The 24,240-nt window shown below is 38.8% G+C and overlaps 2 protein-coding genes across 5 annotated transcripts; one reads left to right on the forward strand and one right to left on the reverse strand.

Moving 5' to 3' along the window:
- The first annotated feature begins 18,740 nt into the window (after positions 1 to 18,740).
- Positions 18,741 to 23,153, forward strand: LOC112791061 (uncharacterized). Of its 4 annotated transcripts, none has more exons than XM_025833750.3 (10): positions 18,741 to 19,277; positions 19,511 to 19,631; positions 19,934 to 20,019; positions 20,584 to 21,001; positions 21,100 to 21,200; positions 21,300 to 21,366; positions 21,457 to 21,684; positions 21,925 to 22,383; positions 22,502 to 22,574; positions 22,721 to 23,153. In XM_025833750.3, the coding sequence occupies exons 1-10, from the start codon at positions 18,907 to 18,909 to the stop codon at positions 22,969 to 22,971; spliced, it is 2,175 nt and encodes a 724-aa protein (XP_025689535.1). In that variant the 5' UTR covers positions 18,741 to 18,906; the 3' UTR covers positions 22,972 to 23,153. The 4 variants fall into 4 exon arrangements, with proteins under 4 accessions (XP_025689535.1, XP_025689536.1, XP_072089461.1 ...); XM_025833751.3 differs by having other exon boundaries at positions 22,733 to 23,153; XM_072233360.1 differs by lacking the exons at positions 19,511 to 19,631; positions 19,934 to 20,019 and having other exon boundaries at positions 18,760 to 19,277.
- On the reverse strand, positions 22,740 to 24,019 carry LOC112791062 (uncharacterized protein At4g08330, chloroplastic; the record flags this gene model as incomplete). The annotated part of the gene is made up of 2 exons (XM_025833752.2): positions 22,740 to 23,773; positions 23,886 to 24,019. Coding segments are annotated over 2 exons (525 nt in total), but the record flags the coding sequence as incomplete, so codon positions are not given.
- Between the last annotated feature and the right edge of the window lie 221 nt (positions 24,020 to 24,240).

Consider the following 24,240-nt stretch of genomic DNA (forward strand, 5'->3'; position numbering starts at 1 on the left):
AAAATTACCTAATCTGAGCAACAAGATAAACCGTCAGTTGTCCAAACTCGAACAATCCCCGGCAACGGCGCCAAAAACTTGGTGCACGAAATTGTGATCATCAACAATGGCGCCAAGGACATGGTAGAGCTCTCAAACATGAATCACACTTTGTCACAACTCCGCACAACTAACCAGCAAGTGCACTGGGTCGTCCAAGTAATAAACCTTACGTGAGTAAGGGTCGATCCCATGGAGATTGTTGGTATGAAGCAAGCTATGGTCATCTTGTAAATCTCAGTTAGGCGGATTCAAATGATTATAAAGGTTTCTAAATTAATAATAAATAAAGCATAAAATAAATAAAGATACTTATGTAATTCAATGGTGAAAATTTCAGATAAGTGCATAGAGATGCTTGATCCTGTTGAATCTCTGCTTTCCTACTGCTTTCATCCAATTCTTCATGCTCCTTTCCATGGCAAGCTGTATGTAGGGCATCACCGTTGTCAATGGCTACTTCCCATCCTCTCAGTGAAAAAGGTCCAAATGCTCTTGTCACAGCACGGCTAATCATCTGTCGGTTCTCGATCATGTCGGAATAGAATCCATTGATTCTTTTGCGTTTGTCATCACGCCAACAATCGCGAGTTTGAAGCTCGTCACAGCCATTCAAACCCTGAATCCTACTCTGAATACCACAGACAAGGTTTAGACTTTTCGGATCCTCAAGAGTGGCCGCCAAAGGGTTCTAGCTTATACCACGAAGATTCTGGTTAAGGAATCCAAGAGATATTCATTCGTTCTGAGGTAGAACGGAAGTGGTTGTCAGTCACGCGTTCATAGGTGAGAATGATGATGAGTGTCACGAATCATCACATCCATCAGGTTTAAGTGCAACGAATATCTTAGAACAAGAATAAGCTGAATTGAATAGAAAATAGTAGTAATTACATTAAAACTCGAGGTACAGCAGAGCTCCACACCCTTAATCTATGGTGTGTAGAAACTCCACTGTTGAAAATACATAAGTGATGGTCTAGGCATAGCTGAATGGCCAGCCCCCATGAATGATCAATAGTCTCCTAAGATGAACAATAGATTAAAACTGAGACCAAAGATTTTTTTATACAATAGTAAAAAGTTCTATTTATACTAAACTAGTTACTAGGGTTTACAGAAATAAGTCTAAATGCAGAAATCCACCTCCGGGGCCCACTTTGGTGTGTGCTTGGGCTGAGCTTGAGCTTTACACGTGCAGATGCTTCTTTTGGAGTTAAACACCAAGTTGTAACGTGTTTTTGGTGTTTAACTTTGGTTTGTGACGTGTTTCTGGCGTTTGACTCCAGAATGCAGCATGGAACTGGCGTTGAACACCAGTTTGCATCGTCTAAGCTCGAACAAAGTATTGACCATTATATATTGCTTGAAAGCTCTGGATGTCTACTTTCCAACGCTATTGAGAGCGCGCAATTTGGAGTTTTGTAGCTCCAGAAAATCCATTTCGAGTGCAGGGAGGTTAGAATCCAACAGCATCAACAGTCCTTTGTCAGCCTGAATCAGATTTTTTCTTAGGTCCCTCAATTTCAGCCAGAAAATACCTGAAATCACAGAAAAACACATAAAATCATAGTAAAGTCCATAAATGTGAATTTAGCTTAAAAACTAATGAAAACATCCCTAAAAGTAGCTAGATCTTACTAAAAGCTACCTAAAAATAATGCCAAAAAGCGTATAAATTATCCGCTCATCACTGGTACACTTGCTAGTTAGTTTATGTGGAATCGTTTTTCCCTCACTAATGTAAACCCCGCTAAATTAGCAAATAATTAATCAATAAATTAATTTTTAATTAAAGAAATTAGAAATGAAAATTTTATAATTTAACTGGATACAGCTAATTAAAATAAGAATTTTGGTACTAATTTTAAAGAATTTGGCCCAAGATTGGGCCGAACAAGCCGAATCGGTTGAACCGAACCCAAACCGAGCCCGTGGGCCCAACTCAAATCACCAAATTAATGAACTTGGCTCCTCCTCCTTCCTATTTTACATGCAAACGCTGAGGTTCAACAAGAAAGAGGGGAGAGAACACCTCCATGAACATAAGCCCTTGATTTCATTCAAACTTACATAACTTTTGATCTGGAGCTCTGATCGCCGCACCGTTTGCGGCACGCGACCGCAGTGATGAGCTCTACAAAGCCCAATACCTTTTAAGGTGAGGAAATCAAAATCCCAGCTCCAATTCTCTCTTTTTCAATTTGGGAATATTAAGGTTTTTGGGTGTTAAGGTTTTGGATAAATTGATGTTATAGGATCAAATTGAGTTGAGGAATGAGTGGGCTTTGGTTCGATTGAAGCACATACAAGATAAGGTTCATAAACCCTAGCCAATTTTGGTTCTAGTATGTTAAATGTGAATTTTGAGTATGTGTGGTGATGTATGTGAAATTAGGTGTATAAGTGTATATGTTGGAGCTTGAATTGTGGGCATTTGGAAGCTTGGTGGTGACTGGAGCTAAGATTTTGGCTGGTTTCTCAAGCTTAAGGGGCTGTGTGTGTGAATTGAGTGGCTGCCTTGGACCAAACGTGGTGATCGGCCAAGGTATGATTTAGGTTTTGCGCATTTAACATGTAAGGTTTTATGAAAACTTAGGCTAGATGATCATAGTGTAGGAATAAACATTTGAATATGTAAATGGCTTAGTGAAGCCAAGGTTATAAATGATGGATTGTATAAGAAGGAGGTGTATATACAAATGAATTATGATGTTAAGGCTTGAATGACTGATTTTCTACATTATGAAACGTATAGGACATGTAAGAGAGTAATGTAAGGAATTGAGAACTGATGATGTTAATTAACCAAGAATAATAAAATGTATGATTAATGGGTTAAGTAAAATTGAGAATGATGAGATGAGATATGAAGTAGTATCAAAAATGAAAAATGATTGAATAACTTGAGCTTGGGGTGTTGCCCCTATGTCAGTCGGGATTCTTCCTGTGGTTACTAGTGAGCTTTGGGTGATGTTTTCCCCATGTCAGCCTAGGATTCGTCCCAAGGATAACATTTAGCTTGGGATACAGCCTTCCCCATGTCAGCTTGGGGTGTTGTCTCTTCTCCCCATGTTATCTTGGGATTCTTCCTATGGATATTATTAAGCTTGGGGGCGTTCACTTTTCCATGTCAGCTTGGGGATTCTCCCCATGGTATATTTTTTAGCTTGAGAACATGTCGGGATAGCTACGTAACCGACAGTTGATATCAACAGCCATAGGACAGGCATGCATCATATGCATTTGTATGTATTACTTGTTTGTGTGTTAATTGGGATTGCCTAATTGATTATAATATGCTAGTTCTTATAATTGATATATGTATTATCTGTATTCTACCTGTGCTTGCTTTGTCTGCTTGTTTGTCTTTGTAATTACTGGAGATGGAGGAAAGGTGGAGAGATCGGGAATTCTAGTTAAGTTTTAGTTAGATTTAAGAAATTGATTTACTTTAGAAAGCCTTAGAGAACCACCCTGATTTATGGTTTCTGTTTAGTTCTTTAAGTTTTATAATTTGAGTGTCGGCGTTCTAGGATTGCCTCTGGCATTTCCAGGACCTTATATATTATATGCGTAGCACCTTTACCATGCTGAGATCCTCCGGTTCTCACCCCATACTGTGTTGTTATTTTCAGATGCAGGTCGAGAGGCTCCTCACTGGGCATCTGGATCCCTGAAGCAGAGCGGTTCCTGAGTTTTTGTGTTTATCAGCTTATGTATAGATGTACTTAGCTTTCTCTCCAAAAACCTTGTTTATGTTATTCCCTTAGAGGCTTAAGGAGAGGTAGGGTTTTTCTATATATTTTAGGGTCTTTGAGATATGTATATATTCACAGGCTGAGTTAGGAGCTTGTTACATTGTAACTTTGATCCTCTACTCCCAGTTTCGTTATCTTTCACTTGTTAACTACAGCTTTCTTGGCACGCAAGTTATCTCGTTTCTTGAGCATTGCACTTTTATTTTGCAATTTTGTTTTACCCATTTTTCAAGACTCCTAGTTAAATATCTCTTTTATTATTATTATTATTATTATTATTATTATTATTATTATTATTATTATTATTATTATTATTATTATTATTATTATTATTATTATTATTATTATTATTATTATTACTATTACTACTTTTAGAGGTCGTAATATCTTACTATCTCAATCTTATGACTTAAGCATAAGATTAAGTATGGTAGGGTGTTACATTTACCTTTCTTGTTAGCTCTTCCAAAGCACTTCTTTAATCTTTATGATTACTAAAACCTCCAAAATCAAAATTAAAATAAGTTTTGTCACCACCTTTTAAGTCTTATGGCCGAATTGAATTTGAAAGAAAAAGGAAAAGATTTCTCACCCTTTGAAGCCTAGAGTTTTGACATGTTACATGAGAGTGAAGATCAGAGTGAGACAAGATGATTGGTATGATTGATTCTAAAATATGAGCACTTAATATCTTAGAATTTGAGTGAGATAATTAGATAAACACTAGGATTTTTTCTTTCTTTTTTAGTTCCCTTTTTCTTTCTTATGGCAAGTATTGTTTATGTTTTTATGAATGAAAATGAGTGGCAATAGAAGGAGGAAGAGAGAAGGATTATAAATTGATTTTTAATATTTTTTAGTTTGGATATTATCCAAACTGGTTAATTCACCATTTAGATGAGGTCAAAAAAAGAAGGGAAGGACATTTTTCTTGGTGGAGGTCGAAGGGATGTTGTTAGTTTGGTTTGGTTCGATTTTGGATAAAAAATCAACCGATCCAATATGATCGGTTCTCTCCCATCGTCAACCAATTGATTTCTAGTTTTTACACCAACCAAACAGAACTGAACCAACAACAATTTGGTTTAGTCAGTTTTTTAGTTTTTAAATCTAATTAAATAAATCATTAATCAGTAAAATAAAGTTTAAATTAGTTAATCAATCGAAATAATAAGAGGACATTGCGTCCAAATTTAATACAATTCTAAAATAGTTTTCACAATGCTTGGAGCTGGATTTATAGAAGTTTCTCCCACATTAGTTGAATCAACCTTCCTTTTCTTTGATCTAGAATGAGGCGGGAGTTTGGTAAGCATACCGCTGTCTGTTGATGAACATACCACAGACTCAACATTTTTACCTCCAACTTCAGGTGTGAGTTCATTGCTTGTTGGCTGCATACATATAAACATAATGAACAACAACATGTATCAAATTATTATCTAAAAATTTTGTTATCAAACAACAAGAATTATAACAAATCTGTTCTCAAACAATAACAACAAATTATAGTAACAAATATTCATTGTACCAGCCACAAAAAATTAGGACCAGCAACAAATTATTATCTAATTAAAAATTAAGACTAGCAAATAAGTAATAATGACAACAATTTAACTCAACAACAAATTAGACCAGCAATAATAACAAATTAAGGCCAGTACAGAATCATCAACAATAGAAACACTGAAATATAGAACCAGCAACAACAAATTTTATACTAAAAATAGGTGAATATATTGACCCCCGAATAAGACATTGTTGAGTTGTAGGAAAGAACTTGATGACAGCACGGGGTTCTTGGCTGATTGGAGACGGCACGGGGTTTTCAATGACAAAGAGGGCTGCTTGATAGCGAGGGCTTCTAAGCGACGCCGTGACAGAAGGGTGCTTGGTGACAGCGCGGGCTTCTTGGTGACGACGCAAACTACTTGGTGACGGAGAGGGCTGCTCATTTACGATGACGGTGAAAATTGGATAATGATTCTCTCTGCTACAACTGCGAAGGAGAAAAATGCTGTAGTTGGGACTCACAATAGCGCAACGAAGAACACACCACCATTGCGAATTGCATGAGAATGGTGGAGGGGTAGGAGAAGAGCACCGCATATGGAAGAGGAGGGAGGAAGGCGCTATGGAGGAGAATGGAGGGAGGGATGGAGATTCTGAGATTCAAAAAAGGAGAAACGAGGAAGGGAGGCATTGCGTCCGAGGTGAGTGAGCCACTCACTTAGGTTATGGATTTTGATGTTATGTTAAAGGATAAAATAGTAAAAATATTGACACTGTATGTTATCTTCGATTCGGTTTAGTTCGATTCATTTTTTATTAAACAAATTGAAAACCGAATCAAATCGATCGATTTTATCGGAGAAAACAAAAAAAAACTGATTATTTCGATTTTCTTGTAAATTTTGGTTCGATTTTACGGTCTTTTTCGATTCAATTCAGTAACTTACATCCCTAATATAAGAATAAATGAAAAATAAATTTTATTTATCATTTTTTTTTTAGATATTATCTATTATTTTTTCTACTTGATCCTCAAGTATTAAAATTTTATCATGTGAGGAATTTGAGAGAGAAATATGACCGTGTATTATGGAAAAGAATTTAGATAAATTTTGTATTTTAATTTATTTCTCTTTATTTTTATTTATAATCATCATATATATCTCTAGGTTAATTTACCATGTGGTAAATGAACTTGTGGTGAGTAGTGAATTAGAAAAGGAGAAGGAATGTAGTTAGGGATAAAAGTGAAAAAATATGTAGCTAAGAATTAATCTCAAAGAATAATTACTAAAAGTAATAATTATTTGATCATTTGTTTTTGCTGTATCACAGATAAAACAAATAATTAAAACGATAAAAATAATACCAATATCATTTATTATCTCAATTTTAAAATATCTCTAAAATTTTTAATGAAGTTAAACGAATCAAAGAATATCCATAAAAAAATTTTATTGAATAAATTTAGACTTGTTAATTAAATTCTATAATTAAGAAGTATTTTTTTGTCTTATATAAAAATTATTATTTTAATATTTTTTAATTTTTTATATGAACTCATCTTATTAATACAAGTTAGTCATAGTTCTCGAATTTTACAAATTCTACTTGTAGAAAATTAAAAAATTATATTACGAAAAATTGGATTCTTATAAATTATATAGTTGCGTTTGTTTTTAAGAACAGGACAGGACAAGATACTGAGAACAGGATAGAACAAAAAATTGATGGACATAAACACAAAATTTTGTGTTCTTATATTCTGTTTGGTGATAAATTAGAACAAATTATGAAAATTCAATTTATTCTCATTTTTTTCATTCAAAAAATTTGAGAATAAAAATATAATAATAAAAATTATAATTATAAAAAATTAACAAGAATAATGAAAGAAAAAATAAAAAATAAATTGTGTCATTTGTTAGTGTCTCTGTGTCCTTCCTATCAGGATGGACACAAAACATAAAATACACTAATTCAGCGTCTCTGGACACATTGTTTCTGTCCATGTCTTCTCTGCCAAACACAATTTTATATCTCTATGTCACTGTCTCAATATCCTGTCTTTGTAAACAAATGCAGCTTGTATGAGTTTCTATGTACACTAATAGTAATGCATTTAAAGACGAAAAATTTTTAGAGTGTTAATTTATCCTTCTAATTATTTTTTAATTTTTAAACAAAAAACTTTAAATATTTTATTTTTTGAATGTTTTCAAAAAATAATATTGTTCATACCTTGGCCCAACAGTAAAGGCCCAAGTCCAAATAAAAGGCCTAATTCCACGGATTGAGTCTCACCCAATACCAACCTTCGTCCTATGAAGTCGGTACTCACCACGACTTGCTATAAAGAGGTCGGGTACGAGGGTTAGCTGGCAGATAAACACTCATTCAAATGAGTAACTGCCCCTAGAATCTCTCTAACCACTTCCAAAAGCCATATCCTAACCTCCCTAAGATAATGGGACGGTTAACACCCTAAAAAGGTGGCACTACTCCAACGGTGGTTATTGGTTCACCATTATAAATACGCTGACACCCCTCAGGTATCTCTAAGTTCCAATACATTCTAAACCTGCTTAATCCTTTGCTGACTTAGGCATCGGAGTGTCTTTGCAGGTACCACCCCCCTTTCTTACACACACACAAGTCGGACGGAGGTTTCCAAGTTGCAGATCCACTTGAAGCCTCCTTCTTCATACGTTTGGGCCAACCAACGCCATCCAGCCCATTAATCTCCGGTTACCCACCGTAACATTGGCGCCGTTACCAAGGACCCGAGAGATCAACCCGAAGAGGGTCATGTGGAGTCAGATTCTAAACAAGAGAATCTGGACACAGGTAATAATGATGCAGACTTGACCCTCCACCAGGGAACCAATGATCAACACAGGGAAGGTACTTCCGGAATAAAAAATCCGAAGGTAAACTCTTCAGAAGGTCGCGAATCAGAGAAAGAGGGACCATCCCACGCAACCGAACTCATGGGATTAGTCCACAGTCGCCTGGAACAGTTAGAACAAGAACGGGAGCGACAAAAGGAGACCAAAAAGAACCTAAAAGAGGAGATGGAACGACGAAAAGAGTTAGAAAGAAAACTCTTAAAGTTAGGATCCTCCCTCAAAGGCCGGAACTCCCGTGAAGAGCAAGAAGAACCGCCCCTAGGAGGGGAGGATCCTTTCAGTGAGGACATAATGAGGGCAAAAGTTCTGAGGAACTTCAAAAGCCCCGATATGGACCTCTACGATGGAACCACGGATCCGAAGCATCACTTAAGCAACTTCAAAAGTCGGATGTACCTAGCTGATGCTTCCGACGCTACGCGATGCAAAGCTTTCCCGACCACTCTATCGAAAGCAGCGATGAAGTGGTTCGACAGCCTCCCCCCAAGGTCGATCACCAGTTTTGAAGACCTCTCAAGGAAGTTTCTGATGAGGTTCTCTATCTAGAAGGACAAAGTGAAACATGCACTGAGCCTCCTGGGAATAAAACAGGAGGTCGGAGAATCCTTACGAGCCTATATGGAAAGGTTCAACAAAGCATGTTTAGAGATTCAGAACTTGCCCACAGAGGCAGTCATAATGGGGCTAGTCAATGGACTTAGAGAAGGTCCCTTCTCACAGTCCATATCTAAAAGACACCCCGTCTCTCTAAATGATGTACAGGAAAGAGCTGAAAAGTACATCAATATGGAGGAAAATGCTAAGCTGAGAGACCTGAGTTGGCGACCTGGACACCCTCCCTCAACAAAAGAGAAGGAGAGGGAAACCAAGAAAAAGGAAGAACTCGGTCTCGAGAGGCCAAGAAAATACCACTCTTATACTCCTCTGAAAGTTTCTATAGTGGATGTATACAGAGAGATTTGTAATACTAAAAGGCTGCCGCCCCCTAGACCCATTAAAAATAAAAAAGGGGGAGCCGCAGCGACTATTGTGAGTACCATAAAATATATGGTCACTCCAAAAACGACTGCTACGACCTTAAAAATGTGATAGAAAAGCTGGCTAGAGAAGGTCGGCTTGACAGGTATCTCATAGAAAGGTCGGACAATCATGGAAAGAGAAAGCGAGATGATATGGATAGAAGAGACCCACCACCGCAGACTCTGGAGAGACATATCCATATGATCTCAGGGGGGTTCGCGGGAGGGGGGCTCACCAAATCCTCTCGCAAAAGACATCTCACAAGAATCTACCAGGTCGGAGAGGAATCATCCGACCTCCCTACCATTTCATTCACAAAAGAAGATGGGCAAGGAATAATCCCTGGACACGATGATCCAGTAGTAATAACTATGATCCTGGCAAATGCGCATCTCCACAGAACCCTAGTAGACCAAGGAAGCTCAGCGGACATCCTTTTTAAGCCCGCTTTTGACAAACTAGGGTTGGATGAGAAAGAATTAAGAGCCTACCCCGACACCTTATACGGATTAGGGGACACGCCGATAAAACCACTGGGATTTTTGCCCCTCCACACCACTTTTGGAAAGGGGGAAAAGTCAAAGACTCTGAGTATAGACTTCATAGTCATCGATGTGGGGTCAGCATATAATGCTTTAATCGGCAGAGCTACTCTAAATCGACTCGGAGCAGTAGTATCCACTCCCCACCTTTGCATGAAATTCTCGACTTCAACGGGGATAGCAACGGTAAGGGGAGATCAAAAGTTGGCAAGAAAATGCTACAATGAAAGCCTAAACCTAAGAGGAAAAGGCAGAGAAGTTAACACAATAGAGCTCGGTGGCGCAAGGGCTAGAGAAGAGCTGCGACCACAACCGGGAGGAAAAACCGAGAAAACACAGGTCGGCGAAGAGGAAGGAAAAAATACTCACATAGGAGCCAACCTAGGGGAAACCCTAAAACAAGAGTTGACTAAGCTCCTAAGAGATAACTCCGATCTCTTCGCCTGGAAGGCCTTCGACATGCCTGGGATAGACCCCGAGCTCATGTCCCATAAGCACTCGGTCTATTCGGGATCCCAACCTGTACAACAAAGAAGACGTAAGCTCGGCCCAGAACGAGCCCTAATAGTGGAGGAGCAAGTACAGGCACTCCTGGAAGCCGGCTTCATCAGAGAAGTCAAGTACCCAACATGGCTAGCCAATGTAGTGCTGGTCAAAAAACAAAATGGCAAATGGAGAATGTGTGTGGACTATACCGACCTAAATAAGGCATGTCCCAAGGACGCTTATCCACTGCCAAGCATCGATACCCTAGTAGACTCCAGCTCGGGGTATCAATACTTGTCGTTCATGGATGCCTACTCGGGGTATAACCAAATCCCGATGTACGAGCCAGACCAGGAGAAGACATCATTCATCACACCCAGAGCTAATTTTTGTTACGTGGTCATGCCATTTGGATTGAAAAATGCAGGGGCCACATACCAGAGGTTGATGAATAAGGTGTTTGCTTCTCACTTTGGGAGCCTGATGGAAGTATACGTCGACGACATGCTGGTAAAGACCAAGAAAGAAGTCAACCTCTTGTCGGACCTCTCACAAGTCTTTGACACCATAAGGCTGCACGGGATGAGACTAAATCCCGCAAAGTGCGCCTTCGCGGTGGAGGCAGGGAAATTTCTAGGATTTATGCTAACACAAAGAGGGATCGAAGCCAATCCCGATAAGTGTAGAGCCATCCTGGAGATGAAAAGCCTGACTTGTTTGAGAGAGGTCCAGCAGCTGAATGGCCGACTTGCAGCCCTCTCCAGATTTTTGGCAGGATCAGCACTAAAATCCCTTCCACTGTTCTCCTTATTGAGAAAGGGATGTCAGTTTGAATGGACCCCTGAATGCGAGGAGGCGTTCCAGGAGTTCAAAATATTCTTAAGCCAACCTCCTATTCTGACCCGACCCGTAGCTGGAAAAGACCTCATCCTATACTTATCTGTAGCAGACAAGGCTGTCTCATCAGCCCTGATAAGAGAAGACGAGGTCGGCCAACATCCAGTATATTTCATCAGCAAAGCTCTACAAGGCCCTGAGCTAAGGTACCACAAATTAGAGAAGTTTGCCTACTCCTTAGTAGTAGCCTCACGAAGGCTACGGCCTTACTTTCAAGCTCACACAATAAGAGTCCGTACGAACCAACCCATGAAGTAAATCCTCCAAAAGACGGATGTTGCAGGGAGAATGGTTCAATGGGCAATAGAGCTCTCCGAGTTTGACTTGAGATATGAAACTCGGACGGCGATTAAAGCCCAATGCCTCGCCAACTTCATTGCAGAATACGCAGGAGATCAGGAGGAAAAACCAACTACATGGGAACTCTATGTAGATGGATCCTCCAACAAAACAGAAAGTGGTGCAGGCATAATATTGGTAGATGAAAGAGGAACCCAGATAGAGGTTTCCCTAAAATTTGAATTCCCAGCTTCAAATAATCAGGCAGAGTATGAAGCCCTGATTGCTGGATTGAAGCTGGCAGAAGAAGTCGGTGCTACAAAGGTGATGATATACAGCGACTCACAAGTGGTGACCTCCCAGATAAGTGGAGAATATCAGGCAAAGGACCCAAATATGAAGAGGTACTTGGAGAAAACTCTGGAGCACCTTGGGTGCTTTGCAGAAACCGAGGTTAAACACATAACTTGGGATCTAAACAGCAGAGCGGACGCCCTATCCAAGTTAGCAAGTACCAAGCCAGGAGGGAATAACAGAAGCCTGATCCAAGAAACCCTCCAGGAACTCTCAGTGGTAAAAATAGAAGACAAACAAGAAGTCCTTGAGATAGTCGGTTTAAACCTCGGATGGATGAACCCCTTGGTCGAATACATAAAATTTGACATCCTTCCAAAAGAGGAAAAAGAGGCCAGGAAAATCCGGAGGGAAGCACAACATTACACTTTGATGAGAAATATTCTCTACAGAAGGGGGATATCAACACCATTGTTAAAGTGCGTACCGACCTCAAGAACCACCGAGGTGTTAGAGGAAGTTCACAGTGGAATCTGCGGAAATCATCTCGGAGCAAGGTCACTAGCCAGGAAAGTAATCCGAGCTGGATTCTACTGGCTGACCTTGCAGAAAGATGCCACAGAATTTGTGAAAAAGTGCCAACCATGTCAGAGGCATGCAAATTTCCACGTGGCTCCCCCAGAGGAGCTCATCAGTATCACTTCTCCGTGGCCCTTTGCAAAATGGGGAATGGATTTGTTAGGTCCTTTTCCCCAAACACCAGGACAAGTTAAATACCTGATCGTGGGAATAGATTACTTCACAAAGTGGATAGAAGCAGAACCATTGGCCACCATTACTGCTCAAAGAAGTCGGAGGTTCCTCTACAAAAATATCATCACAAGATATGGAATACCTTATTCCATTACTACAGACAATGGAACCCAATTCACCGATTCTACCTTCAGAAGCCTAGTAGCCAGTATGAAAATCAAACACCAGTTCACCTCGGTGGAGCACCCACAAGCCAATGGGCAAGCCGAGGCAGCCAACAAAGTCATACTGGCAGGGCTAAAGAAAAGATTACAAGAGGTAAAAGGAGCCAGGGCTGAAGAGCTCCCACAAGTGCTATGGGCTTACAGGACGACCCCCCAATCCGCCACTGGAGAAACACCCTTCCGACTAGTTTATGGCATAGAAGCAATGATACCAATAGAAATCAATGAACAAAGCCCAAGGGTAATTCTCCACGACGAGATCGGGAACATACAGGGGCACAAAGAAGAGCTCGACCTACTTCCCGAAGTACGAGAACAAGCCCAGATAAGAGAAGCAACGCTGAAACAAAGGATGACTACAAGGTACAACAAAAAAGTCATTCGAAGAACATTCGCCCCGAACGACTTGGTCTTGATCAGAAACGACATTGGAGTCAACAAGTCAGGGAAAGGAAAACTCGCTGCTAATTGGAAGGGACCATACAAAATCAATGAGGTCTTAGGGAAAGGTTATTATAAAATGACCGACCTGAACGGCACCGAGTTACCAAGGTCGTGGCATGCTTGTAATATGAAAAGGTACTACAGTTAAAAGTGAACTCTACTCCCTGATGTACTCTTTTCCCAACTTCATGATTTTTTCCCAAAATAAAAGGGTTTTTTCTGGAGAAGGGTTTTTAACGAGGCATCATAGTAGGGACTAAGGGAAATAGATTGTCAAAAACTCTTAGTAGCAATAGAGTACCTCCCCCAGTTAATAAAGATCTTTTTCATCTTACAAATATCTCTTATAAATTCCTTCTTTGTTTTCTCTTTCTTTCTACAAAACGCGCTGACTTAAGCTCGACAAAACGTGAAAATCCCATGAACCGACCTAGATGGTCATCAGGATAAAACGACGAGGTACAAGTCGGCGTAAAGAGGTTATAAAAGTTGATCGTAAGAAACCCGGAAACACTTCGACCCGTAAATCGGAATGAAAAACCGAGTAGAAGAAAAACGCATCACAAAAATAACCTAAGTCATAAGAACTCAATAAAGCAAAGTTGAGTGTAAGGAATAACAAAAAAAAGAGATTGAAAAAACCTAGGAAAAAGTTCAAAGGCTGTCCTAAAGTCCTTAAACAAAAAGGCTCAGAAAAACAGACAAGCCAAGGGAAAAGGTTTTCAGGAAAAGATCAAGGGGATTTCGAAAAATCAAAATCAGAAAAGCATGCGCGCATATGGTAACTTAAAACCTTATCCAAAAAAGGGTATTTTGTTAACTTAAAACCCTTATTAAAAAAGGGTATTTTTTAAATATTTTGTTAACAGCCTTAAAAGGCCAAAAGAAATTGTTCAAACACCACCAACAAACAAGATATAAAGAGTTTTAAAAAGGGGGGACCCACAGGCCGAGCCCCCAGATAGCCATATAAAGTTATTTCTGCAGAGGAGTAGACGGATCACCACCACCAGAGTCAGGAAAAGCGCCACCAGGACCAGGAAGAGAGGCAACCACAGGAGATGAAGAGGAAGTCGAAGGAACAACAGAAGAGCTCGGAGCGTCTTTAGAACGAGGAGGGGACTCCATAATCCTCTGCCCCCGAGTCTTCAATTCTGACTCGGAAACAATTACGGGGGTAGGAGGATCCACAATAGCACCATCAATGACGACTTTGTCCGGATCTAAAGGAGAAAGGTCTAGGTCAAGGGCAATGACTCCGACCTGCTCCTTGAAAATCCTCCAAGCCTCCTCGGCGCCATCAGCAATAGAGTCCTCCAACTCAGCATATGCATTCCGAGAATTCAATAAGTCCTTCCTCACAGACACAAGATCTTGAAATAAACTCTGGTAACTCTCTTGTGCTGCCTTCCTCAAACCCGCCTCCATGTTGCATTGGGCCTGCAACTTACTCTCCTTCTCCCGAAGGGTATCTCTCTCCTCCTTCAGCTTAGCGACCTCCTCCTTCAACTCCCTCTCATGCTCTTGATAAGCAAGAAGCCTTCCTTCCAGCTCCTCAACCTTCGAGGTTAACCCCAAAGAGCTGAGAGGAGTCTTCTCAAAAATATCCAAGAGCTTGCCACAAACACCTGCCGCTCTAAAACTCTCCTCAGCCAGAGTGGTAAGGTGGTTTCGAATAGAGACATCATCCATACTTATATGAGGATAGATGTTCTTTCGGACGAATGCAAGAGCATCCACCTTAACCCCACCATCAAAAGAAGAGCCAGACTCTAAAGTCTTGCGCTTCTTCTTCTCTGGCTCAGAAAGAAGTCGGGCGGAGGGGAGTGGCCGAGACAAAGCTGAAGAAGAAATCACAATGGGCTGGGAAGGAGTCCCCACGTTCTGAGGAGGAGGAGGAGGAGGAGGAGGAGGAGAGACGATCGCCCTGGTGCCACCAGTCCTAGCCCGAGATCTTGCCTTAGCCTCCTGAACTCTCTGGTAAGATTCTTGAGCATTCTTCCTTGCCATATCTGCAAAAGAAACAATTAGCAAAAACAACAAGTCGACAAACCTCAAGTCAGCAGACACAAGTTGAAAATAAGAAACGTATATACATGTATAAAAACTACCTAGTTGCGACCAAACAAAAGTTGGTGATCCCTGGAGGAATTTTCTAGTATCCAAGTATGGGGCCCTCTCCCACACTTCTCGGAAAAACCCCACAATGGCCGCCTCCACCTCGTCTAGGACGTCCAGACCATACTTCTCACAGGGGGAGGCCTCCAACCAATAGAGGGGAAAGCAAGGGGAAGAATTCTCATCTAAGAAAAAGGGGTGGTGACCCTCTACAGCTTGCACTTTGAAAAAATAATTTTTGAAGTCATGGAAGGATTCGTCAAAAAGGGTGAAGATTCTCCGACCTTGTATGGCTCGGAAAGACACCCATTGCTGCTTGTTATTTAACCCACTGAAGGGCTTCTTTCATGTGGAAAAGATAGAAGAAAATCCTCAAAGAAGTCGGAAAGTCCAAAGCGTGACTTATAAATTGATAAATTTTCAAAAAACCCCAAGAGTTGGGGTGAAGCTGGGTAGGGGCAACTCGGCAGTGATGTAAAACAGACATCTCAAAGTCTGAAAAAGGAAGAAAAACACCCAAACGGGTGATCATACACTCATACATAAAGAAAAAATGAGGGGCCACCTCATTGGCCCTCCCAAAGCAAACCCGGTCTTCTGGACCCGGGACTACCAACTCGTACTTCGGCTCGTCCTCCTCAGAAGTACAAATTCTGTGGCGAGTATGAAGGTGGGTGATAAACTCAGCATCAACCAAGGGTTCCTCCCCTAAGACCGTGACATCAACCCACTGAGAAAGAACATCTACGGAAGCCATTTCTTTTTCTTAAAAAGGTAACAAAAACCTACAAGGGAAAAAGAAAAGAAAAATCAAAAACACAGTCTCTAAAGGGAGGGAATACGGAACTAAAGTCTACAAACCAACCTATCTACAAAATAAAGGCATGCAAATAGAAAAGCATGTTACAGAAAGAGCTAACCTTTATCTGAAATGAGGGTTGGAGGAAGAAAAAGCCTTCGAAAACACAAGAATGCAGCACGAACGAATGAAGGGGAAATTTGAAAAATCGCAGAAACGAAACAATGAAAGAGAGAGAAAGTATTTATAAGTACGTGGGGGCACAATGGTAAAAACGGGGTAGTCATTAATGAGAATGCACCGTTACCAAGACCATCAATCCCTACGCACATCCCTAACGGACACGACGCTTGATTAGACGTAACTATCAGAACCAAAAGGCTACGAAAAGTCACGTCGGTTTCAGACCATCACGTCGGTCCTCCCACAAGTCGGATACGATTCCGAGTAGAATACTCGAACCTAAATCTTGAAAAGAAAATTGGGCTCGAGTAGGGACACTGTTCATACCCTGGCCCAACAGTAAAGGCCCAGGTCCAAATAAAAGGCCTAATCCCACGGATTGAGTCTCACTCAATACCAACCTTCGTCCTATGAAGTCGGTACTCACCACGACTTGCTATAAAGAGGTCGGGTACGAGGGTTAGCTAGCAGATAAACACTCATTCAAATGAGTAACTGCCCCTAGAATCTCTCTAACCACTTCCAAAAGCCATATCCTAACCTCCCTAAGACAATGGGACGGGTAACACCCTAAAAAGGTGACACTACTCCAACGGTGGTTATTGGTTCACCACTATAAATACGCTGACACCCCTCAGGTATCTCTAAGTTCCAATACATTCTAAACCTGCTTAATCCTTTGCTGACTTAGGCATCGGAGTGTCTTTGCAGGTACCACCCTCCTTTCTTACACACACACAAGTCGGACGGAGGTTCCAAGTTGCAGATCCACTTGAAGCCTCCTTCTTCATACGTTTGGGCCAACCAACGCCATCCAGCCCATTAATCTCCGGTTACCCACCGTAACAAATATATTTTGAATTTTTACTTATTTAAATATTAGAAGATAATTAAGAAGATGAATTAGCACTTCTAATCATCTTCTTTAAAGACATTGGTTTATTTTATAAATTTCTTTTAATATTAGAAGATAATTAAGAAGATGAATTAGCACTCCTAATCATCCTCTTTAAAGACATTGGTTTATTTTATAAATTTCTTTTGGTATAATTTTGTGTTGTGATATTTATTATGTGATAATTATATTCAAGAAGTAATAATGGAAATGAATTTATTTTTTGATATATATTTCGTTTATAGTGTAAACGAGATATACACGTATTTTTAAAAAAATTAAAAATAATAAAAAATATTAATATTATCAATAATTCAAATTTTTAGCATGCAATTAGTACATAAAAATATTAGTAAAAAATATTAAAATGAATATGTTTGATCAATTAGTACTTTATGATATTGGTCATTATGATAACTACGTGAAAATTGAAACAGTCTTTATGATATTGATCATTATGATAACTACGTGAGAATTAAAACGGTCTCTCACGCTATCTCTCCTGTTCACGTGAGAGATAACCGTTTTAATTCTCTCCCCACTATCCCATCAATCTCTTTTAAATGGTTATTTTTATTTTTTAAATTTAAATCAATTCAATTGGATCATAATTTAAACTAAAATTTTTTATTTACTCTTTTTTATTACTAATTGATCAAACATATCCATTTTAAAAAATTTTAAATTATGATCTAATTAAATTGATTTAAACTTAAAAAATAAAAATAATCGTTTGATAATTGTTAAGAGAGATTGATGGGATAGTGAGAGATAAGATAACGATTTCAATTCTCACGTAGTTATCATAATGACCAATATCATATTAAACATTAAATAATTACTTATTACTTCTAATTTTTATATCAATACATTAAAAATAAATTCATTTAAATATTTTGTAACATATTTTAAAATACCCACAATTTAAAAGTAAAAATAATTATATAATTAATTTGAAAATTCTATTTAATAAAGTTGTTCATTAAAAATGTGTAGAATATCTGCTATTTTATTAGAAAGAAATGGGTCATAAAAAAATATATTACAAATTTTGAGGTATTTTCATGCAATAAATAAAATTTATATGTACCCCTACAATAAACGAAAAAATAGGTGAATATGGAAGAAATAAATATATTAAATTATATTTTAAATTTTTTAATAGTGAGTAGTTAGAAAAGAGATAACCGTATTAACAGTAGAGAGTTTAATGGCTTTCAAGTAAACGTGTTAATCCTTATCATTCAAAATGGACTAAAATTGATTAAATATATCCATTTTAATCTCTTCTACTAATCTTTTTATCTATTAATTGTAGGTCAAAAATTTAGATTATTGATATTATTAATATTTTTTATTATTTTCAATTTTTTTTTAAAAAATACATATATATTTGGTTTACAGTCCGTGTCAAGTTTACTTGTCATATCTCGTTTACACTCTAAACAAGATATATGAAAAATCATCTCGTTTATAGTGCAAACGATATATGACAAGAGAATTTAAATCTCGTAAAAATATTTATTTTGGTAAATATTATATTTATTTTATTTATTAAAATAAAAAATCCATTTATTTTGTGGTTAGAATGAAATGACAAAAAAGGGGCAGAGGAACGTGTATGGAGTTGGAGCCAGCAATTGTGATATGAGATTTTGAGGTGAAAAGAAAACGAGAGAATCATAAAGTGGTGGCTCCCGTTAATCCAATAGTATTCATTCCTTGTCCACACTCTAAGCAGGTGATGAGTGATGATCGCAGCATGCAGAACTTGTTGTTGTTCAACCTCAACGACAACTACCACCAGCTTTGGAGCTCCAACCACCTTATCCCTATCCAGATCGGCCGCATTCCTATCTCTCAGCTTCAACCTTCTTCGCAGCAAGAGCATTGCTGTTTCTTCAACACCTTCCGTACGCTGCAGAAGCCACTTCAGCAATGATAGTGGAAATGGAGGAGGAGGAGACACTGACACAGAAGTCAACTGCGAGGTCCATGTGGTTTCATGGAGGGAACGCAGAGTTAAGGCTTCCATTTCCATTGATGCTGACATTGAATCCGTTTGGAAGTCTCTCACTGATTATGAGCATCTTGCCGATTTCATACCAAATCTTGTTTGGAGGTAAGTAATTACTACTAATTATGTAGTCAAGCTTTTCTATTTTTGCTGTCAGAATATTAACAAAAAACACGAATGCTTGTGGAATGGAATGGCGTGGTAGAGGTAGTAGGGACTAAGGACAGGCTCGCTTATGCCATACCTGTTTGTTAATGTTAACTCTGCGGCTTTGTCCAATTGCTTGAAGTTTCTAGATCCATTGCTAGTAACACTAATGTGCATTTTATTGTTGGTAGTGGACAAATTCCTTGTCCGTTCCCCGGACGAATATGGTTAGAGCAGAGAGGGTTTCAGAGGGCAATGTATTGGCACATTGAAGCTCGTGTTGTGTTGGATCTTCAGGAATTCTTCAATTCTGTAAGCATCCATAAATCCTGGTAACTTTTTGGCTGTTATGTGATCCAGTTACTACATAGTTGTATATAGTAATGAATTATATTTATAATTCATAGATAGGTATCAAGCAAGCCATTGCGTAGCTTGATTGGAAGGAATTTGAAAATTCATAAGTGGAAAACACATCCTCAAAAAATATTTTCCAAGCAAAGTATGCATACATTGCATATTGAATAGATTAGTCAGATAATAATCGAATGTTACCAAAGAGGGATAGAACTTTGTATGTCCTGATACTTCCTATTCTTTTGACGATACTTCAGACATGGGATCGAGAACTTCGCTTTTCCATGGTTGATGGAGACTTTAAGAAGTTTGAGGGCAAATGGTCCTTAAAATGTGGAACAAGGTAGAATCTGCACCTCTGAATGAAAAATACTTAAACAGGCTTGCATAATAAAGTTATATTGTAATCTTACTTCTGGTTCTGAAGTCATTGGAAGCTCTAAGGTTGCATCAATGTTCAGTACAAACAAGCATGAATTTTTATGTCATGGCACTCAAAATTTGAATCTTGGATGAAGTGGCTTTATCTTTTGCCTTTATCTGAAGATCTATGATTCCCCCAATCTTGAAGCTTTTACAAGAAGCTCATACATGATTCAGTAGAATAGCATCATTGCAATTGGCAATGCATTTTAAACTTGACTATGTTCTACTCCTGTATAGATGGAAATGCTATAGTATGGGGAGAGGGAAGAAAAATACTAACTTACTATATGTAACACTGCAGCTTTTGTATCCTATATTTGTTTTCAAGTGTTCTTTGTTTTTTGTTTGGGATGTTTTTATTTGTTTATTTTGTGGCTTTTTTGGGGGTGGTGGGGGTGGCGGCATATTTACAGTTAACTATGATTTTTATTGACATCACTTTATACCTTTGTAGTTTATTCTTCAATTCTGATTCTTGCAGGTCATCAACAACTAATTTATCTTATGAAGTTAATGTGATACCAAGATTGAATTTCCCAGCTATTTTATTGGAAAGGATTATTAGGTCAGATCTTCCTGTAAACCTCCGGGCCTTGGCATGTAGAGTTGAAAATAATATCATGGGAAATCAGAAACTTTCCATTGCAGATAATCACTTGGATAAAACTCCTGGGGCTATTAATGGGTCATCAGTCAAAAAGATAAATGGCGCTTTGTCTGAGAGTGATAAATTACTAAGTGAAGATAACAAAGAAGGTCTGGCCAGCTCAATTTCTGGTCCCATTCCCGCATCTTCTGGTGAGGCAAACAGCAAATGGGGCGTATTCGGAAGAGCATGTAGACTTGACAGGCCTTGTGTGGTGGATGAAATTCATCTACGCAGATTTGATGGACTTTTGGTAACTCATCTATGCTAACTTGTTAACTTAGAGGTTGGCTTATTTTGAGTGATCTATTTTTGTAATCAAACTTACCAGTAAATTATTTGCATGTAAAGGAAAATGGAGGTGTTCATCGTGGTGTTGTTGCAAGCATAACAGTTAAGGCTCCTGTTTGTGAAGTATGGAATGTTCTATCTTCCTATGAGAGACTTCCAGAGTAAGTAATGTGTGTTAGAATAGAGATGGAATGATGCCATGAAAGATTTCATAATGTGATTCTTCATTTTCATGGCTTCATGAAAAAATATCATTGCAGGATAGTTCCAAACTTGGCAATCAGTAAGATTTTATCCCGAGATAACAATAAAGTCCGCATTCTTCAGGTATGCAATACAAGCATTAACTTGTCATGCTGTCATTCTCTATAAATTGTGCATGCTTGATGCGATATCTTGATTAAATTAAATACACAGGAAGGGTGTAAGGGCCTGCTGTATATGGTGCTTCATGCTCGTGTTGTGTTAGATTTGTGTGAATATCTAGAACAAGAGATCACATTTGAACAGGTTGAAGGGGACTTTGACTCATTCCAAGGAAAATGGATCTTTGAGCAACTAGGAAATCATCACACATTGCTAAAGTACTCTGTGGAGTCGAAAATGCGCAAAGATACTTTTCTTTCTGAATCTATCATGGAAGAGGTCTGTCTATTCGTTTGATTTGGATCATCAATATCAACTCTTAAAATTAAACCTTAAATAGATACTGGAAAGGGGCAAGCTAATTTTTTCCGAATTTCTGTGCATACCCCTTTTCTGTTTAACCCCTCCCCCCTTTCTCTCATCTCCCCCCTGTTAGTCTTAAATACAATATTGTGACAATAATCTTGTCACAATAAATTATATAAATAAATGTGAGTTCTTTGAATAACATAAATTCAGGTCATTTATGAAGATCTCCCATCAAACTTGTGTGCAATAAGAGACTATGTTGAGAACAGGACAGCATCACATTCTTTGGAAGTTTGTGAGGACATTACAGAAACAGGGCAAGAAATTGTTACATCTGCCTCTGGAGGTGATGATGGCTGTAGTTCCGCTGACGACTTATCCAATAGCAATGCTCAAAGTTCATCTCGTCAAAAGCCAAGAGTTCCAGGTCTACAGAGAGATATTGAAGTCCTAAAGTCTGAACTTCTAAAATTCATTGCAGAATATGGACAGGAAGGATTTATGCCAATGAGGAAGCAACTTCGATTGCATGGAAGGGTGGATATTGAAAAGGCTATAACTCGCATGGGTGGATTCAGGAAAATCGCATCAACAATGAACCTCTCTTTGGCTTACAAACACCGCAAACCAAAGGGATACTGGGATGATCTTGAAAATTTGAAAAATGAGGTGGGGTTGTTATCGGAATAACATACTAGAGTTTAATGACAATGACATGATGAAATATGATCGTATGATAAAGAATATACATGACATTTTCTACGTCTGAAAGCGTTTGTTCATGCAGATAAGTAGATTTCAAAGAAGCTGGGGGATGGACCCTTCGTTTATGCCCAGTAGAAAATCGTTTGAACGTGCAGGTAGTTTAAGATTTGAGATCCTTCCTCCTTGAGTGTTATTGCTTCTAGTAAATCATAGTTTATTTTCAATTCATTTCAAGTTTAAAGATGAAAGATGGAGAAAACATGTAGCATCACGGTTATGAACACTAAACAAATACATTTAGAATTTCTGGCAGGGCGCTTTGACATTGCACGTGCTCTGGAAAAATGGGGTGGACTTCATGAGGTTTCTCGCCTTCTGTCGCTGAAGGTGAGGAGAAAACGAAGAAGACAGGGCAACCTTGCCAAGGATAAGAAAATTGACCCAGTAACAGCCACACATGAACATGATGTAGGCAGTGAAACCAAGACACCAAGACAGATGTGGCTTGCTGGACTAAAACAAATAGACGAGGACATAAATTGGGTTGGGTAACATTGTATTTTTACCTATATATATATGTATAGAACTATAGGCAAGTGTTCATAGGTCAATATTTCTTTTTTGCGTCCTTATTATGTCCAAATTGACCTGAGGGAAGTAATTGTAAATTTTGGGTTTCCAATCCGCAGCTCCTGAAAGCTGCTAAAAATCCAGAGTTTATAGCATTGATCAAATACCTCTGCATTCTAGATTTCTAGTTTATAGATTGAAAATAAAAAAGGGAAAGAGAATTTCTGGTGTGTTGGAGCTCAAAATTGCTTACAGCTGAACAGATTACAACAAGAACACCATATATGATCAATTTACATGCAAGATAGACAAAATGATTACAACCTCAAAATCAAAAGCAGAAACTCCAATTTCGTACAGCACCAAGTACACCTCAGATTCTACATATTAGAATTAGAACACCAATGAAGAAGAAGATGCACTCTCGTACTTACTCGTATCACCCGGCATCAGACTTGAATCCGCAGAGAAGGAAGGTTGTAGAGTGTTGAGTTTGATATCATAGATTCTAGAGTCAGAAATGCCATCCCATGAGTGAGAAGGCAAAGTGTAAGAGAAACCGACATGGTTCCGGCACCGGCGGCAGAGTAGCTTGGTTCTCCTTGGCTTGAAGAAGGGTATCCATGACCATCGAAGTTGGTGGATCTGAGTGAACCTGCTCTCATCCACAGAGAAGAAGGAGATGACACCCTTCTTGATGGACTTGCCGTACTTGGAAGAATCAATGAGGGATGTGTTACGGTTGCTGGAGCTCAAGTTCAACTCATATCCACAGGAACCGCAACTGCATCAAACAAACAGTAACAGTTAAGCCAAAACACATGACATTATTGTATGTTTTTAAGGTTGTACTTGAAAAAGCTCAAAGTGAGAGGCGTGAATCATGATAGATATACCTGTAAGTGACATCTCTGATAAAGGGGGACAACTGAAGTTGTTGGTGACATTGGAATGAAGAGTTAGGGAAGTTCCAGTTCCACTTATGGATCGGAGAGTTTATAAATAGAACAACGCAATTACGCAAAGCAAGGTGTCAAGGGGAAGGGAAGCTAGTCTTTCCATAAGGCTCTATTGTCAGCTATGTAACGGTAACAATGTAGAGCCATCAAAATAGAGTAAGGAATCATTTAAATGTAACATTACATATTCACGTGCCCCACCATCTTTATTTGTTGGTCGCTTTCGGCATCATATTCAATTCAAACTTGTATAATGTGTCTTATTAGTTATTATATGTCTCTGTTATTTGGC

This window comes from Arachis hypogaea, chromosome 3, assembly GCF_003086295.3.
Source record: "Arachis hypogaea cultivar Tifrunner chromosome 3, arahy.Tifrunner.gnm2.J5K5, whole genome shotgun sequence".
In the NCBI taxonomy this organism is placed as follows: domain Eukaryota; kingdom Viridiplantae; phylum Streptophyta; class Magnoliopsida; order Fabales; family Fabaceae; genus Arachis; species Arachis hypogaea.

Coding starts and splice junctions, on each gene's coding strand:
- LOC112791061 (XM_025833750.3), top strand. CDS start 18,907: ATGATCGCAGCATGCAGAACTTGTTGTTGTTCAACCTCAACGACAACT. Junction 19,632..19,933: donor TTCAGGAATTCTTCAATTCT/GTAAGCATCCAT, acceptor ACGATACTTCAG/ACATGGGATCGAGAACTTCG. Junction 21,367..21,456: donor ATAAAGTCCGCATTCTTCAG/GTATGCAATACA, acceptor TTAAATACACAG/GAAGGGTGTAAGGGCCTGCT.